This window comes from Acanthochromis polyacanthus, chromosome 14 (genome assembly GCF_021347895.1).
Source record: "Acanthochromis polyacanthus isolate Apoly-LR-REF ecotype Palm Island chromosome 14, KAUST_Apoly_ChrSc, whole genome shotgun sequence".
Classification (NCBI taxonomy): Eukaryota; Metazoa; Chordata; class Actinopteri; family Pomacentridae; genus Acanthochromis; species Acanthochromis polyacanthus.
In genome coordinates this window covers 27,871,683-27,888,709 of record NC_067126.1, presented here as the reverse complement: position 1 = coordinate 27,888,709, position 17,027 = coordinate 27,871,683, and the positions used below count along the sequence as shown (strand labels likewise).

Here is a 17,027-nt window from a genome sequence, read left to right as displayed (position 1 = left end):
GTCGTTAGGTGCTTGGATGGAACTAATTTTGCAAATGTTTTTTTTTTTTTTTTTTTGAGCAACTTTCAGTTGTAAACTGATACTTGGGCTTCGATTTCCAACATAGGAATGATTTATAAGTCTTTTTATGTCTTTGTCCGTTTAATTGAGAGAAATTCCTGTACTTCAAATCAGTAGTGAATGTAATTATTTAAATAATATGAGCATTATGTTCCAATAGTGCAGTGTGTGTAAGGATTATTAGAGTAACTTATTTAGTCTCAGTTTTTATGTCACCCAATTTATCGTCCCAAAATTTTACTGGTAGATACAGGCAGGTTTTAAAGTCTCAGGCGTGTTACAGCCTTTTAAATCCTCAAATCCGTAGTCAGTATTCAGAAGCCCATAATAGTTCACCCCTCCCTCTGTATCTAACACACCTCTGTACCATATCTACCCATTCACAGGGGCACTTAGTCTTTAATATCACCATATCTGTCTCTTCTATAGTGGAAAAGAACATATGCAGCACATAGGGAAGTCATGCAGACAAAACAAAAACACATTTTATTCCCTATGTCCATTACATACCTCTTTGTTTCTCTCCTCCCATTTGATTGCACTTTCCTCTCCATCAATTTCCTCCTCTCTTTCCATCACTCTGCCTGCCGACCACTTCTTCTTTGCCTTCCAACCCTGGCATTTCTCTTCTTATTTGTTCTGCGGTCGCGATCTCATTAAGATAATGAGGAATGAACTGTTTGACCAGGACCTGTTAACAACACGTCACAGACCAGACCCAGATAAGCCCTGCCTGTATCCCTTTAGCTGCCATCACACTATCTCTCCATCTTCATCCGTTCATTTGTGCATGTGGGGATTCATCCCTCTGTCTTGTATTACCACATAACCTTTAATTGTGTTTTGCTGAAATATATGGAACGAAGTAGAAAAACTGTCAGCTGTAAAAAGTACTTTGGTGATGTCCTATTTGACATTTCCGTTAATAATCATTAACTGTCTCAAAATTGACCCCACATTGTAGTTTTTCATGTCAGCAACAGTGAAGGAAAATTAATATGATCAGGAGGCAAGTTACAACTCAACAAAAGCCCTGGAACTAAAATGACAGAAGAGAATGTCCCAAAAAACAGAAGCTAAGAGGGTTGTTTTTGGTCTGTTTGTTTTGTTTTCATGAAACAGAGTTAAGGGATGTGCACTGATCAGGATTAATGCTTTGGTCGTCAGATGCGTCTTTAATTTTTTAGTTTATTCACTGAAAATATACACTCAATCTGTCAGTACGTTAATGTAAATAAATGCACCTATAGTTTAAGAGATTATACCTGACAAATTTTCCAATCTGTGATAGTAATGAATCACATCAGAGCTTTAGTGTTCAGTGGTTATTATGCAATACCATATGTAATCAAATTAAAATATTAGTCATTACCTTGCACATATAGCTCATTCTAATACCTTAAACATCATAAATTACAATTCCTGAGCCTCTGAATTTATGCTATTTGCATTGCTAGGCAGCATCTAGGTAAAAAATAGGGATGTGCAAAGCCAAGGCAGGAGGTTTTTAATCCTGACTGATTAAAATGTCCACTGTCCACACTGTTTCTTTTACCTTGACAGAAATTAAAATTGGAAGAAATACTCTGTATTTATGCAAACCTGTACCATCTCCTAAGGGGAATATCTGGCTTATCAGCTGCTAGATGTTCAGCCAGTGACTGATATTCCAATTATTGATCAACAATTTATATAGTACATGCATGCATGAATCAAATTTGTTTTTGTCTTGTAGTGTGTCATATTGGAAGCTGAAAACTGAAAAGTCTATCATAAATATTTAAGATGTGGAGTTAAAAGTGTGTTGCGAAAAGGCCACAGCCAGCACGGTGATTACTTTGGGATGTTACATAACAAAATTCATCTGTAAAACATAACCTCTGGGAAATGCAGACAGAAACTGGTCATGTTTCATTTTCCTTTGTGTCCGCCATGTGTCTACTGACTAACAAGGAACGAATGCTCTGAGATTACCAGATTTTGCAAAACACACAAAAGGGAAGCACAGTGAGACTGAAAGCATCAAGTGGTGAATCTCAGATGGACAGCAAAAAGAGGAACATGTATTCACAAACATCACAGGACCAGATGGAAGATGTTAGATCTTACACTACTGGCCTTTTCTTTATTTTATTCCACTAATTGAATCGAACTACATTTCATTAATAAGACACTGTTACAGTATAAATTATTATCAAGAGCTTTAATTAGAAACAAGATTTTTTCAAATCAGATTAAGCAAAGCATCCATAATTATACACTTTTCATTTGCTCTGAAATTTCTGTCTTTTTTCTGTTTCCGTTTGAAACCACCAAAGCAGACATGCAATCAAGTTGACTGCAAGTATTAAACTGCTCATTTTTAACTGCCACTTCCCAAGCACACAGCAAACAAGTATCACTGTAATGAAGGAATTTGATCTATATTGTATACACAGTCCCTTCTGTATGTTAAAAATACAATCAGGCTTCATTTAAAAAAATTTAAAAAAAGGAACATCATAGAGCAACAGAGTTTCCACCCAGAAGATTTAGTCTCAGGATTATTTTTCAAGGAGCAAAAAGGTTTCATCAGACTCTTGGTTGTCCGGTGATGATTGAGCATATCAGTCTGCTAACTTATGAAAAAGTGACAACTAATTTTATATCATTTTTGCACGCAGACGTGCTTTGTTATTGAGCCATCTGTCGTATGCTTGCTTCTATAACTCCATGTTGAAGTGTTGAATTACAAGGAACAAGAAACAGTCTGTATATACAGCTACAGTAGTTTTAAAAATGGTAACTCAAAAAATGCTGCAAGCTCCACCTCCAAAGTTTCTGTTAACCACATGAACTTCATTTCCCCCAGAACTTAATTTTGGCCAATTGCTGACAATGCACTGCCTTACTTTATAGGTTCCTTGTGCTGATGAAGTTCATGCTGTAGAAAAGGCACTTATTAACGGTATATGTCCTGATGAATTAAACAGGCAAAGGGTAGTTCATTAACCAACTCATGGTCTTTACACCTCTGCTTTACACCTCTGTTGATTCTAAGAAAAACAAAAATCTTTACTTGTGAAGTTTCTTTGGAAATCAGATGTGAAAAAAAAGTGCCTCATGTAAATGGGAAGTGAGCGGCAGTGGTTCCTGTGACTGATGCCGCTGTCCACAGCCTGTTCAAATGGAAGCTTCCAGGCATATTTCATGAGATGGATTCCTTCTGTATTTGTTGTCACCAGCCTGTTTTTTTCCCCCTTAAAGTGGAAGTTTAAAGCCAAATTGATAAACAGCGTTGCGTCTCTCTCTGGCAAGGTCATTTGTTTGACAAAGTGTCTTTTGAATAAAACAGGCCATTTCATTTTAGCCCAGGCAACGTTAATGGAATGCTACTGATGGTACGTTAGGCATAGGGTGGAGTGTGCGTGCGTGCTTGCATGTTTGTTTGGCGACTTGTCCGTGGCTTGTATCTATCACAGTGATAGTATCTCGTCGCAGCGCCTGCCTGAAAGGGAAGCACAGCAGCCACCAGAGAACTGGGCTATGTACATGCACACACAAACACCTGCACCTTCACTCACTGGTAGTCTTATAATGCTGTGTACTAACATTGTTACCTTCCCCATAAATTACTGCCATTGCAGCTTCCTGTTTCAGTGTCAAATATGACATTTGAGATTCATTTCTTTAATGTTTATCAGCATATCTGATTAAAAGTAAGAAATTTACCTGGATGATCCACTAGCATAATAATATAATAATATGATTATTTCATAATCTATGAAATACACGTATGCATATATTAAACTCCCACAGCAAATGTGTGCAACTTTTTCCTGTGTTAATGTCACTGCTTTATTCACCCCCAGGAGCATATAATTTAGCAATGTTTTCCTTCTCTTTCTTAAGTCCAACTGCTGACACTTCAGACGAGTCTCTTAACGGCTGTCTTTATTAGCGAAATGCCAGTGCTGTGTACATTTACATATGGCATCCGGGGAAAGAGGCACACAGGCATACGGCGGGCCATATGACTGCAACAGGCATGTGAGAAAAGGTTGGACAGATGTTCGCTATGACGATTGTACACGGAGTCAGATAGGAATCGCTATGTCTGTGTCACATTCAGCCAGAGACCCTCGGGGGAGCGCACAGGGAAACGAAAACATGATTGAAGATAGCTTGTAGGTGGCAAAAAACGCTTCAGCCTCAGCTCAGCTCAGCTCAGCACTCTCATGCAAACACACACACACGTGCATATATTTTACCAGTAGCGCGAATATGAGACAATTAGACTTGTGATTGGTCGCCCTGCAGTGTGTCCAACATCAATTCATTGTCGAATGTGGTTGTGCACGATTTTAGATGGAAGCTTTTCTGTTTAATTCTGTTCAGTTGAATAGCTTCACCTACAGTACATGACTGTGAGACAAGGAGGTGACAAATTGAACCACATTCACTACTGACAAGAACAGTCCCGGAACAAATTATATATCTTTTTGATGCCATTCTTCATTCCGAATACTTGCTCGTATTTCAGGAAAGTTTCAGAGTGATACATTTTTAGAGAACGTACTTTTTTTTTCTTTTCCTGTTAAGGCTGTTTAAATATTGTTCAGCTGTTACCACCAGCCACATGAAATGAATAGACAGATAGATGCTAACAGTGGGTTGTGGTTTACATGTTTTGTATGATGCATTCTTTGTTTCTGTCTCTATCTTTTCTACATCTGTCCCTCTACAGTAACTAAAACAGTGTGTGCCGAGCAGTGCGACGGCCGTTGCTTCGGTCCCTATGTTAGTGACTGCTGCCACCGTGAGTGTGCAGGTGGCTGCTATGGCCCAAAGGACACAGACTGCTTTGTAAGTGAACACACAAAACACACACATGCACACACTCACTTTACATCATTCTGAGAACAAACTGTTTAGATGCTACTATTCCTAGTGGTATGGCTACATCATGATGGTAACATTTCCTGATCAGACTGTACTTCACGTTTCCTGTTCTTTACAATTCAGACACATTTTCCTCGTGACTTTTTCCATCTTTTGATTCAGGGTACTTCTGCAAAAGGATTTATTCCTTATGAACTCAATTTTTTACCTCAAAATGCCACTTGTATGGTAAATATCATTAGATGACATTTAATTCCCATTTCTTCCTGACATGAGTGTCATTGTTAAATATAGACTTCTCCAGGCAACCCTTCATCCTGGCTCTCCGCCATGTGCTTTATCAGTTTTATCTTCATCCCTCTGCATGTTAAACTTGTTTCTGCGGTTGTATTTCCATCACTAACGGAGCTCTTCTGTCTGACTTTTTAAAGGCACGTTCTCTCATAATTTTTTCTTCTTCTGGACCCGTCACACGTCATTCTTTATTGTAGTCAAAACTGGATAAATCAAGACGTCTCTGACATACTCTCCATAGAAGGGAGGCAGAATCTTAAAGAGCCGCTCTGAGGAAATGAAAATCTTTTAGGTTTGTTTCTTTGTTACCCTGTCAGCTGGTCCATATGGTGTTTTTATAAATGCTAGAAGACGCATCATGAGCAAAATCAGCAGTCTGTCATTGTGGAATATTTCCACCTTGAAACTATAATGTAACGATGACTGTCACTTTGGTTTCAAACATAACAAGCTGAAGGAATCAGTCCTGTCACATTCAGTGTTGGTTTCCATGTCAAGCATGTAAGACTGAATTACTCTAATATTAAAACTTGCCATTGTGTGGCGCAGAGTAATTTGACAGCGTTGGAGCACAATTGCAGGTGAGCTGGTGTGCTAGCGGTGCAGTGAGTGGGGAGGGGTCATTAGAAAAAGAGGAAGGAGCTTTATAGATCTTCATATTCTAAAAGAAGCAAAAAGGTAGGTTTACCTTTTTTTGGCACAAACATTTTAAATATGTACCTTTGATACATAGGGATGGGTTTTTATAGGTTTAATCAATGACTAGAGAGAGACGTGAATTAACATTTGTCAAATTTCCTTTATGTCCTCAAACACTAGGCCATATTTCTAGAACCGTTACCTAGATAATTTCATGTCCACAGATATATATAACGTTTAGTGTCAAATAAGTTATACATCGCACCAGTGGCTCAGTATATTACTTAGTTGTAGGATCACTGTGATAGCGGAAAGAGGAACAGGAAAAGCAAAAAAATAACTCGTGAAAAATGGAAACTTTGTGGCTTTTTCGTCATAATTTGTACTTTGACAACTTCAGTAGCTAAAATGTCGGCTTATGCAAAGTATGCTAGGTCCACGTCTTTATCACAAAAGAGACGGAATAAGATTTTCAGTTTTAACACCAATAATCAGTTCTCTGTAGTTCTACAGGTTCATCCAAATGGTGAGATCCATGCTAGAATAATACAGTGATGTTTAGACAACAGTTGGTAGACAGAAGGGTTTACATGTTTCATTATTTGTGTTGCCAGTAAATCTTTGGTTCAACTTTAGTTCAGTCATGTCGGGACACAGTTTTTGTCTGTCCACGTGTCCCCCCAATGACCAGAGATTTCTAAAGGCTCATGTAAATTGCAGAAAACCTAAATTACATTTTGTCCCAGCAGTAATTTCGTTGGGTGCTTGTAGAATATTCTTCGTCTGCACCATTCAGTAATATCACCTCTGGGTACTCTGGAGGGAAATTGCAATTCAGATCTAGTATAGCAAATGCAAATGTAATGTTTCATCCTCTCATTATGTTGAAGCACAAGTGTTAGGATTGTATGATATGTATAATGGTAAAGGCACACATTCCCTACATGTTTCTAAAAACACATTAACCCTTTTTACTACATGCATCCTGTGGTGCCTCTAGGGATAAGTGAGAAAATAGGCTTTTGATTTGGATGAATTTCAGTAAAGTTAAAAATCTACGTACTTTTGTGTGTGTGTTTGCAGGCCTGCACCAACTTCAATGACAGTGGGGCATGTGTGACCCAGTGCCCCCAGCCATTTGTCTACAGCCCGACCACCTTCCAACTGGAACATAATCCCAGGGCAAAGTACACCTACGGAGCCTTCTGTGTCAAGAAGTGTCCACGTAAGTCTCACCACCTGGACACACAGAAACACACGCACACACATACGCGTGTACCAAGAGGAGGGGTCATTGCCCTGAACCCACCAAACAGTGGCCCGGTGTCATATGCAATCATACACACAAAAAAAATTTCAAGACCTTTTTCTATAATATAATTGCAAATATGCTTTTTTTATTAAAAAAAAAAAAAAGCAACCAAGAGGGACTGGCAGCCCTGACTGACATCTACATATCAAACAGGGGACCCCCATAGCCTGAAAGAGAACTATGTCTGTTAATTTCAATTACTTGGTACATATCCACCTGCTTTACTGAATCAACTCCCAGACAATTAAGTCTTAACACCCTCATGATGAATCAAGCTTAAAACGCATCCCAATCCAAAAAATAGCCTTTAAGTACTTTAGCCATCATCAATTTGGGTTTTTTTTAAAACCTCAAAGTAAATCTAAGATTTTTACAGAATGCTGTGCTACATTTATAGCTTGTTTGACATTTGAGAACCAGGGTGTCCAATAAAGCAACAGTAACAAAAAAAAAATCTTAATTATATATATTTAAAACATTGAAAGTTACAAAAAGACAGAGATAAAAATTTACTCTTCTTTTACAGACTGATATCCTTATGCATGCATACTATTTGTAAAAGTTGAACAGTAGACGTTAAAGAATCTAACAATCTAACCTAAAAGAAGTATGAACCATGTTTAAATTTTTACCCTGACGTTTTTCTTTACACACTCCAAAATCTGTGTTTGCTGCTGTAAGAAAACACCAGTCAACACGTTACAGTTTGGTGATGGATTATGTACCTCTATATTAAGTGTCATAAACACAAATGGTTAATGCAAAAGGATTTTGCCTTCATTAGTTGTGATGCTTCATTTTCATACCTCCACCCCCCACCCCACCCCACCCCACCCCTTCCCCTTTTGTAAATAGACATATAACCGTCCAGTAAAGTCTAATAACCAATTCAGGCCGGACAGTCAATCCCACCCACCACTGCCGTCTCTGAGGATTAGATAAAAGCTTATTAGTTGTTACATCAAGCATGCTATAGAAAGAACTAAAGAGACACAATTGTCTGCAGTCAAAACTGCTTATTTAATGCACATCTGTCAAAACAAAACTTTATATTCCTGTTTGCCTCATGCTAGGATAATGCTTAAAGTGTGACTGTGAATACACACTTGCATACTGACTGTCATTGTTGTGCACGCACAGATGCATGCAGAGTGTATGGACAGCAGCGAGAGCATTTTTATTTTTTAGATGCTGCATTTCCATTGGACCCTGGCGGATAAATGAAACCACTTCTTGCTGTTTGGCTTTCACATACAAATCAATGTATTTCAATGAACAACAGCACCAATTACATTCTGGGGGTGCTTGAATTGCATCTACTCCTTAAGCCTCTCATAACCTTCTCATTACTGCTGGTAGATCATTTTTCAGGGCAAATAATGCTAATACGCATACAGCTTGTTGTATGTTTTCCCAAGATACCCTGGATGTTTGTGAGTGTGCTCTTGTAAGCCTGTCTTTATGAAGACCTTCATGAGGTTTTAACTTTGGAAATGTGGAATTTTTTAAAACTGATGACATTCTTCGCTTTTACAAAGACCTATTTACAAGTTAAGTTTATAGTCATTGGTGAGAGAATGCATGATTTTAGCAAGGGCTCTCACTTTTCATTTACAATTAAGCACACACAACCACAAACACTAAACTGCTGTACAGATTTGCAACCCCACTACACAGCATGTCTTCCACATAGACATATTTTCACAAACAAATAGAAGCATGATTCATTAGTTCCTGTTCCCAGGACATTTCCCTCTCTGCAAAAAAAGACTAATTGATTCAAATTTACCTTCATTTTTTTTATATCTACATTGTATTCTGAGAGGAGCAGCCACCAGACCCTTAAGCATAAGGTCAACATTTGCAGACACTTTTTCTTTCATTTCAATCCTTCTGGTAAACCAAATACTCATTCTGGTATTTGGTCACTTCTGTGAACTACAAATTAATCAGTCAAATATCCCTCCAGTGTACTGAACTATATCTGGGACCAAAACGCCGTCCTCTAACATCTGTCCATATCTAGCTGTCTACTCTCTTACTATAATGTAAATAAAGGAGCCAGTCTGGGACAGCTGAGCTACAGATATTGTTAGGTCTTCTTAGTCTGGTAAAGACTGCTCTTGGATCTATTTATACCACATGTATGTTTGTAGTCACTGCCTCGTGCACCACTGTCTGCTGGACTGAGTTTTTCAATGAGATGTTTGCACAGGGACCTCCAGCTGACTCTGGAAGATGATACTGGTGCAAGTTTACACAACCACCTCAATTCCTGGCACTAACTAAAGACAGACTGTAGATAACTTTTGCACTTAGAGCAGGCAAGACTTTCTTTGAGGCTTTAGGCAAGACGGTTGGCCCGAGTGTTCAAAAGGATAGAAGAACTCCACCTTTTTCCTGATCCTCCACTGAATCAGTGGTAGACAACAATGGAAATGCAGGCCAAACCAGTGGCTGAAATCCAGCAGATGCTCCAGCTAACATCTCCAGGAAGAGAACAGGACTTTTCGCCATCATCTCTTCCAGCACACTCTCCTGTTCATGGCTGAGCATAGCAGCAGTTTTCTATTGCCCTTCTCATGCCAGCCCTACCACCTCTATCAGCTCAGCTGTTGTGAGAATTGTTTTAGAATGCTGACAATGTTGACCTCCCTGGACTGAACAAATGGGTTGTAGGACAGAGGTTCTTCCCCCATGTTACTATATCATTCAGAACGATCTTACCTAGCCTTTAAAACAGTAGTCAGTGCCTGGAAAACGGGCTGATAGAAAGCTGTGGCCTCTGATAAAGCCACTCCGCTCTAGAAGAAGAAGGTGTTTGTCAAACCAAGACTGTTCACTCTATGTAGCTACGCAGAACCTGTTTCAATCTGCTGCTGTGATTTGTAGTAGAAGAGATGCTAAGCCATTTGAAAACAAGAGGCTGCACTACGACTGTAGAGGTCGATACACCCCTTTCCAAATTCAAAGGGAAGTAAAAGCAGGACTGTGGCTCTGTTCCAGTGACTGCCTCCTATGAAGAAGCTGACCAGTCTCTTACCTTGACAAATGTATGTGGAGGTTCAGCAACAGTGAAGTGGTACAAGAGCATTGAGGCAGCAAACACCTCCTCATATAGGAGAACTGTGGCTGAAAGCATTGAGTAACCCTACCTTATGTCTCTCTGTGTAGAGACTAGTATGCTACACTCCCCTCTCATCTTTAACCAAACAGCACCATTCAAGTATTACAACTTAAACTAACTATCTTTTTCCAAACCTAAATGTTTCAAATGCCCATAACAAATGAAGATGATCAACACAGTTGAATGCTTTTTCTTTATACACTAAATAAATCCCACATCTAGCTCATGGAAATTTGAAGTCATTATTCCATGAATTAAAGACAAAATGCACATAATTGTGTGTTTAGGAACACATTATATAATAGTAGCCATACAATCCATAAGGCTATTTGAAAGACATTTAGCAATTACTTTGTAGTTTGTACAAAGGAGTGAAAATGGTCTCCAATTTTAAGTTGTCCCAAATCTCCCCTGTGAGCGGGCTTTTGTGCAGCTCAGTGGCTTTGTCCCCAAGTCTAAACAGTCTTTTAAACACTCCATACAGAGTTACAACTCTGCAGGAGGTCCTTCAATTCCTGAAGTGTGGCCACAGCTGAGTTGCTGGACTACTCCTCAAAGGAAAGGGATATCTCCTTAGAAGCTTCCTGTGACTCACCCAGCTTAGGCAGTCCCTCCACTACAGCATAAACACAGGTTGTGTCACAGTTTTATCCACTCACCGGTTGGATGGAGAACCCATCTCTGCTGCGCTAGTTATCGAGGCCCCATCAGGAAGCTTGAGGTGTGTCATCAATTTGCAACCAATGAAAACCCTGCTCGCGTCTTCATGTAAAATGTACTCAAAGCTTTTCTGTTTCTCTCCTAATTCTGCTGTTGTTTTCAGTTCTACAAATGATCCTTTCCTCTGGCATCTCAACCTCTCTTTCTCGCTCCTCTTACAGTTTCTGTTAGTTGCCAATGTTTTAGTATATTGCCAGTGTAGTCTAAATTGTGCTTTTTCCCACCACCCACTTTCAAGCTAATGAGTCAAAGCAGTCTTTTCTTAATTTCCATGGACTCCAGAATCAGAAAGATATTGACAGTCAGCCTTCTCATTCGTTCAGTGGATGTTAAAGTGCCAGTAAGGGCAATTTTGAAGGTGCACTAATCCACTGTTGCTGGTGACTATTAAGCTGTTGCTGAAAGTTCGATTGAAATCAATCCTGTGACCTGTGTAGTGACCTGGCTGCCTTTACATTGCGTCCTGCCACCACGTATAGTGACAGCTGGTTTAATTTTCTCTACACGTCACTGACTGGGCACAAGTAAAGCAGAGGATGGGGAGGATTTTGTTTGAGTAGATGTACAATTCCAGTCCTCAGTTAATATCTACCTTTTTTAAAGTACAAAAACCCTTATTTCCCAAATTGTACACCTTCAGTTTTCAATTAATAAGTCAAATGGGCATAACCTTTAAAGGAATTGTTCAAAAACTAGTTAATACTGAAACCCTCAACACACTTACCAACTACCTTTCCTCACTTATGCAAACTCCCACCATGCAACTTACCTTATTACCACAGATCTACAGAATTACAACAGACTTATTAATCAGTTATCATACAAAAATGTAATGAGTCAGTCCTGCCAAAAATGCTGCTTCAGGGGGTCTGAAGTGATTCTTCAGTTCTGTGGATCTTTTACTGTAGGGACAGTTTGTCCAGTAACATCTGCTCAATAGCTTCAAATTGCAAGTTTACTGGGTTATGGATGTATGCACGGTAAGATCAGCAGCTAAAGCCACGACTCATAATAATCTATATTTTTACTACATTTTCACGCAGAGCAAGCAAATCAGATACAGTTGCACTTAGTTCTTTTGAATGTGACAGCAATTTAGTTACTCTGGTTGGATTTGTCTACAATATCGTGAGGATATGCAATCTATAGCCATGAAACCCTGAACAAGAGCGAGCATGTTGGGTAAATCTCCGAACAAGCTGCAAACAAATCCCTTAATAGAGCCAGTCTTCATTTATTTTGTAACAGACATCTTAATGTTGTATCGCTCATCCAGGCCTCCAATGCTCTCACATCTTGGCAAGCTGTCTACATGGAAACGGCTTGTATTCAGCCTGAGGTTGTGGTAACTGCTGTTTGCAAAGCCAGTAGAGGTAATAAAGAAGCAAGGGATTTGACCTGCATCACCACCATATCTCCTCTTCTTGCGTTTTACAATTGTTTGTCCTGATATTACTTGATTGTTCTGTGGCCGCTACACAGCAAACCATGAACCGCTCACCACGTGGACACCCCACACTGTTCAATACAGTGGTGAAAAGGCCAACCAGCAGGGAGAGAAGTGGAAATGTGTGCTTGAAATCAATGTTATATTCAGACAGAGATAAGATACACCATAAAATAACAATTTACATGTTTCGTGTGGTGAAAATAAATCCCTTACTGTGGCTTCTTGTTGTGGTAGTTGTTCATATGTGGCATACTGCTGTGTCAATTTCTTTTTTATTTTTGGGTCAGTGAATAATTCTTTGTATTTCTTGGAGTCATTTAGTCTCATTTAATCCTCTGATTATGTAGTCTGTTTGTTAGTTTCACTGCCTGACCAGAGCCTATTGATGCTTATGATTTTGTGGTCTTTTCCCTACAGTGCAGATGAGCCATACCTGTAAAAATGACTTTAATATTATTATTATCATGGTATATCATTATATATCAAAGGGTCAATGTAAGACATTTTATTCATCTTGCAACAAAATAAATCAATACATTGTGTTTCTAACAAAATTATCAAGCTTCAGTATTCATAAAGATATATGAGCTGCTACTTGATCTTGCAGTTAAAATAATTATTGTTGCTTTTTTTTCTTTCATTAGTGCATATTGTGACATATACAACATAAAGAAGTCAATACATAGGGTTTTGCACTCTAATGCAATTCATTTGTAGTCATGGAGGCATCAGTCGGGCAAAGTTAACCAAAGTGACTTTCAGCACCTTTTTTTTCTTCTTTTTTTATGTGACTGCCTACACTCCACTGCCACTTATTGTACTGTATGTTCCTGTGTGACAAACAGCAGCCATCTGTATTTGACATTTACGAATAATTGTTTTTCAGATAACTTTGTGGTGGACCATAGCTCCTGTGTGAGAGCGTGTCCTAGTAACAAGATGGAGGTGGAGGACAACCGCGTTAAGATGTGCATCCCATGTACTGACATCTGCCCCAAAGGTAAACCACAAACGTGTTCAAATACGTACTAACCACATGCATACTAGTTACCTAGTAATTAAATATTTTCCCATTTATAAAGTTGTAGTACAAATAATTAGGATAAATGACAGTATTTCTTAATGTTGAGCACACTAAGAGGATATAATGTGTAGCATGTGATCATTAATAATTCAAAGCACCTTAATCTTCTTACCTGCATATACCACTATAAACAAATAGAACAACTGCTATCCCTTGGCACTTTATTTCTTCTTTTTCAATTAAACTGTGTTGAATTACCATCTGCCAAATAAAGGACAAGTGTCCTTTTCTGAAATACGTTTAAGGCTAGAAACATTATTAGCCACTAAAAAGCTATATACTCATAATGTAAACCATTGCACCTCAGATCTGCAGTGTTTTTGCATGTTGCCAATGTAAAGACATTTAATGAAAGGAATGTGATTTGTTCTTTTACTGTGTGTTGTCTAGCATGTGATGGAATAGGCACAGCCAGCCTACAGGCAGCCCAGACAGTGGACTCCAGCAACATTGACAAGTTTGTCAACTGCACCAAAATCAATGGCAACCTGGTGTTTCTCATCACTGGAATCAAAGGGTGAGAACTGAGAACGTTCAGCTTGTCAGAATGATACATGATGGGGCGAAACAGATAAGACTAAAAAGTAGAACTGTTCAGATGTATTCTGACTGAACTTTTTTTTTAAAAAAGGGTTGTTGGAAATGAGAACTTGATGATAATGCTACCTTATGATGTAGCTAATAAATTAAAGAACAGCTTTAGGTGACAAAGGCTATTTAATGTCAAAGTGAAAACAGATTTCTATGATGTTGATTAATTAACAATATGTAAAGTAAAATAAATGTTTGCATAAGTATTCACCCTTTTCAAGTCAGCATTTAATAGATGCACTTTTTGTCACAGTTACAGCATTGAACCTGTGTTGATCGGTCTCAATCAGCCTTGCAAGTCTAGCTAATGCAATTTTATCCCATTTTTGCTTTGTAAAACTTCTCAAGCTCTGTTTGATTGCACTGGGATCATGAGTGGACAGCCCTTTTCAGGTCCAGCTACAAATTTTCAAATGGATTGGTCGCATGCTTCCGGTCATTGTCTTGCTGGAAAACAGCTCTTCTACCATGCTGCAGTTCTTTTCCAGCGATTATTTTACCCTCTCCCTTCATTAACCTTTCAGGGTCTGCTGCTGATAAGCATTTCACCATTATAATGCTGCCACCACCATGCTTCACAGTGGGGATGGTGCATTAGTGATGAAATTCTGATGGCCAAGAAGCCCGAGTTTGGTGTCATTAGACCAAAGAACCTTCTTCAAGTGGCCTTCAGAGACTCCCACAAGTTAAATCTAGTCAGGATTTAATATGAGCTTTTTTTTTTTTTTTCCAACAGTGCCTTTCTCTTTTCCACTCTCCCATTACGCTATGACTGGTGAAGAACAAGCAGCAGTTATCTTTCCCATCTCAACCGCTGAAGCGTGTAACTTCTTCAGAAGAGTCATGGGTGACTTGGTGGCCTCCCTTACTAGTCTCTTTTTGGCGCAGTCACGCATTTTTTGACAAACAGCCTGCTCTAGGGAGAACATGTATGGGCTATTTTATTTCCATTTCCTAATGATGGATTTGCCTGTATTCTGAGAGATATGCAGTGACTTTGAAATTTTCTCCATCTCTTGAATTTTGCTTTTAAAAACCTCTTCATGGAGTTGCTCAGTGTGTTTTTTTTCTCTCAGGATTACTGATTCACCACTGATTGGACCTTTCAGATATAGGCGTTTTTATACTACAGTCACTTGAGACACATTAATTACACTCAGAAGATCTCCATTTCACTAGTCATGTGACATCAAGCACCAAATGGCTGTACCTGTATTTGATGAGTCACTTTAAAGGGGGTGTATACTAATACATTTATTTATTGTAATTTTGAATTAATGGACAATATTTTGTAGAAATCTGTTTTGATTTTGAAATGTCTTTTTTTGTAAAATTAATGTAAATTGCTCAAGATAAGTATGTTGAAGCAAGGTGCTAATTGCTTGAATGAGTCTGAATAAAGTTACCAGTGTCGGTAATGTCAAGTGAGAAGTGAATATTCTTAAAGTGCCTGCATAGTAAGAAGAGTGCAGTTACAAAGTATGCATATGCTCATAAATGACTCTAAGAAGTGTTAAAGTGATTTAAGTGAGCATAAGACTAAATAGGGTGGCTACTGAAGACAGTATGAGTTATTTCTTGATGGATATACACAACTATGTCTATGCAGGCAAATGCTCATTCATGAATGTTTTAATATTTGTTATTACAGTAAAAAAAAAAAGAAAACTTATACAAAGAATTAATCGTTTTTGCTGTGATTATAAAAACTCTGTCTTAACTGCACAGTATAAAAGTGAGATATTTTGTTCTTTTGTTTGTTTCATTCTGATCTCCCATTATCATTCACAGGGATGTCTATCACAACATTGAAGCTCTGGATCCAGAGAAGCTCAATGTATTCCGCACCGTTCGGGAGATCACAGGTGAGCGTGTTACTTGTGCTGCATGTGTCCCTGCACATGCATAATAATTAAAAACCACATAAAAAGAAATTATACTGAACTTAATACCTTCTCTTGAGCTTTTCTACCATATATCCCATTCACATATATGTCATTTGTGTGTGTGTGTGTGTGTGTGTGTGTCACCCCATCCTCTTGAGACTGTCCACACCAAGGACAGACATTGCAGCATAAGATGAATATCATATGAGTCTTTCAATCTCCTCTTTCTCTGTGCTGCTTCTCCCTCGGGGAGTCCCTAGCCTTGAGTCCCACAGTCCCAGCTCTCCCTTCACGCACCATGAAGAAAAGATCCAAAACATGTGGTGCGCATCGTTAATCCTCCAGCTCCCCTATGCCACCGCCACTTTTGAGCTGCATGTATACTGTCATCTTTCCAGCCCGGACATTTGACAGTGGCATCAGAAAGAAACCTAGCATCTCTCATGTCACATTCCCCCATGAAATGAGAGAATATTGCTATTAGTTATGAAGGGGGTTTGCGAAAACACAGGCCCTGAAAAATACCATTCTCCTAAAAACTATTTACTTTGGATTGCGTCAATCATATATCGGTACAAAAAAGAAAGTATAAAGCATCTCTGGAATTCACCTTGGAATCCATAACTTTTGTTAGATATTTTACTCCCTTTACAACTGACAGCAAGCAAATATTAGCATAACTGATGGTAATGATTCTTTAAATGGAATATATTAGGTGATAAAAGCACACAAATTAAGTGCCAGATAAATGTAGTAGTAGTTTTCCTACTTGTTCATTATGCAGCTCATGCTTTTGCAGTGTCACCACATTTATCTGCATTATCGAAACGGGATTCAGAGCACACAGTCGGTTTGTTGAGTTCAAGAGCAAACAGAATAGCTCAGGTTTGGAAGTGAATCAACTTATAACTTATGCATAAAAAGATTACTAGATTTTTAAAATGTGCTCAGTATTGTTCTTAAAGGAAAATAACAACTGACCA

General features: G+C 38.6%; 1 protein-coding gene across 3 annotated transcripts in view; it reads left to right on the top strand.

Moving 5' to 3' along the window:
- erbb4b (erb-b2 receptor tyrosine kinase 4b) overlaps positions 1-17,027 on the top strand; it is a 328,153-nt gene that overhangs the window by 203,327 nt on the left and 107,799 nt on the right. For all 3 annotated transcript variants that reach the window (XM_051959185.1, XM_051959186.1, XM_051959184.1), the window contains 5 exons: positions 4,787-4,905; positions 6,958-7,099; positions 13,370-13,483; positions 13,958-14,084; positions 15,950-16,023. In XM_051959185.1, coding sequence (XP_051815145.1) covers positions 4,787-4,905; positions 6,958-7,099; positions 13,370-13,483; positions 13,958-14,084; positions 15,950-16,023 — 576 coding nt within the window. The remainder of the gene's footprint in view (positions 1-4,786; positions 4,906-6,957; positions 7,100-13,369; positions 13,484-13,957; positions 14,085-15,949; positions 16,024-17,027) is intronic.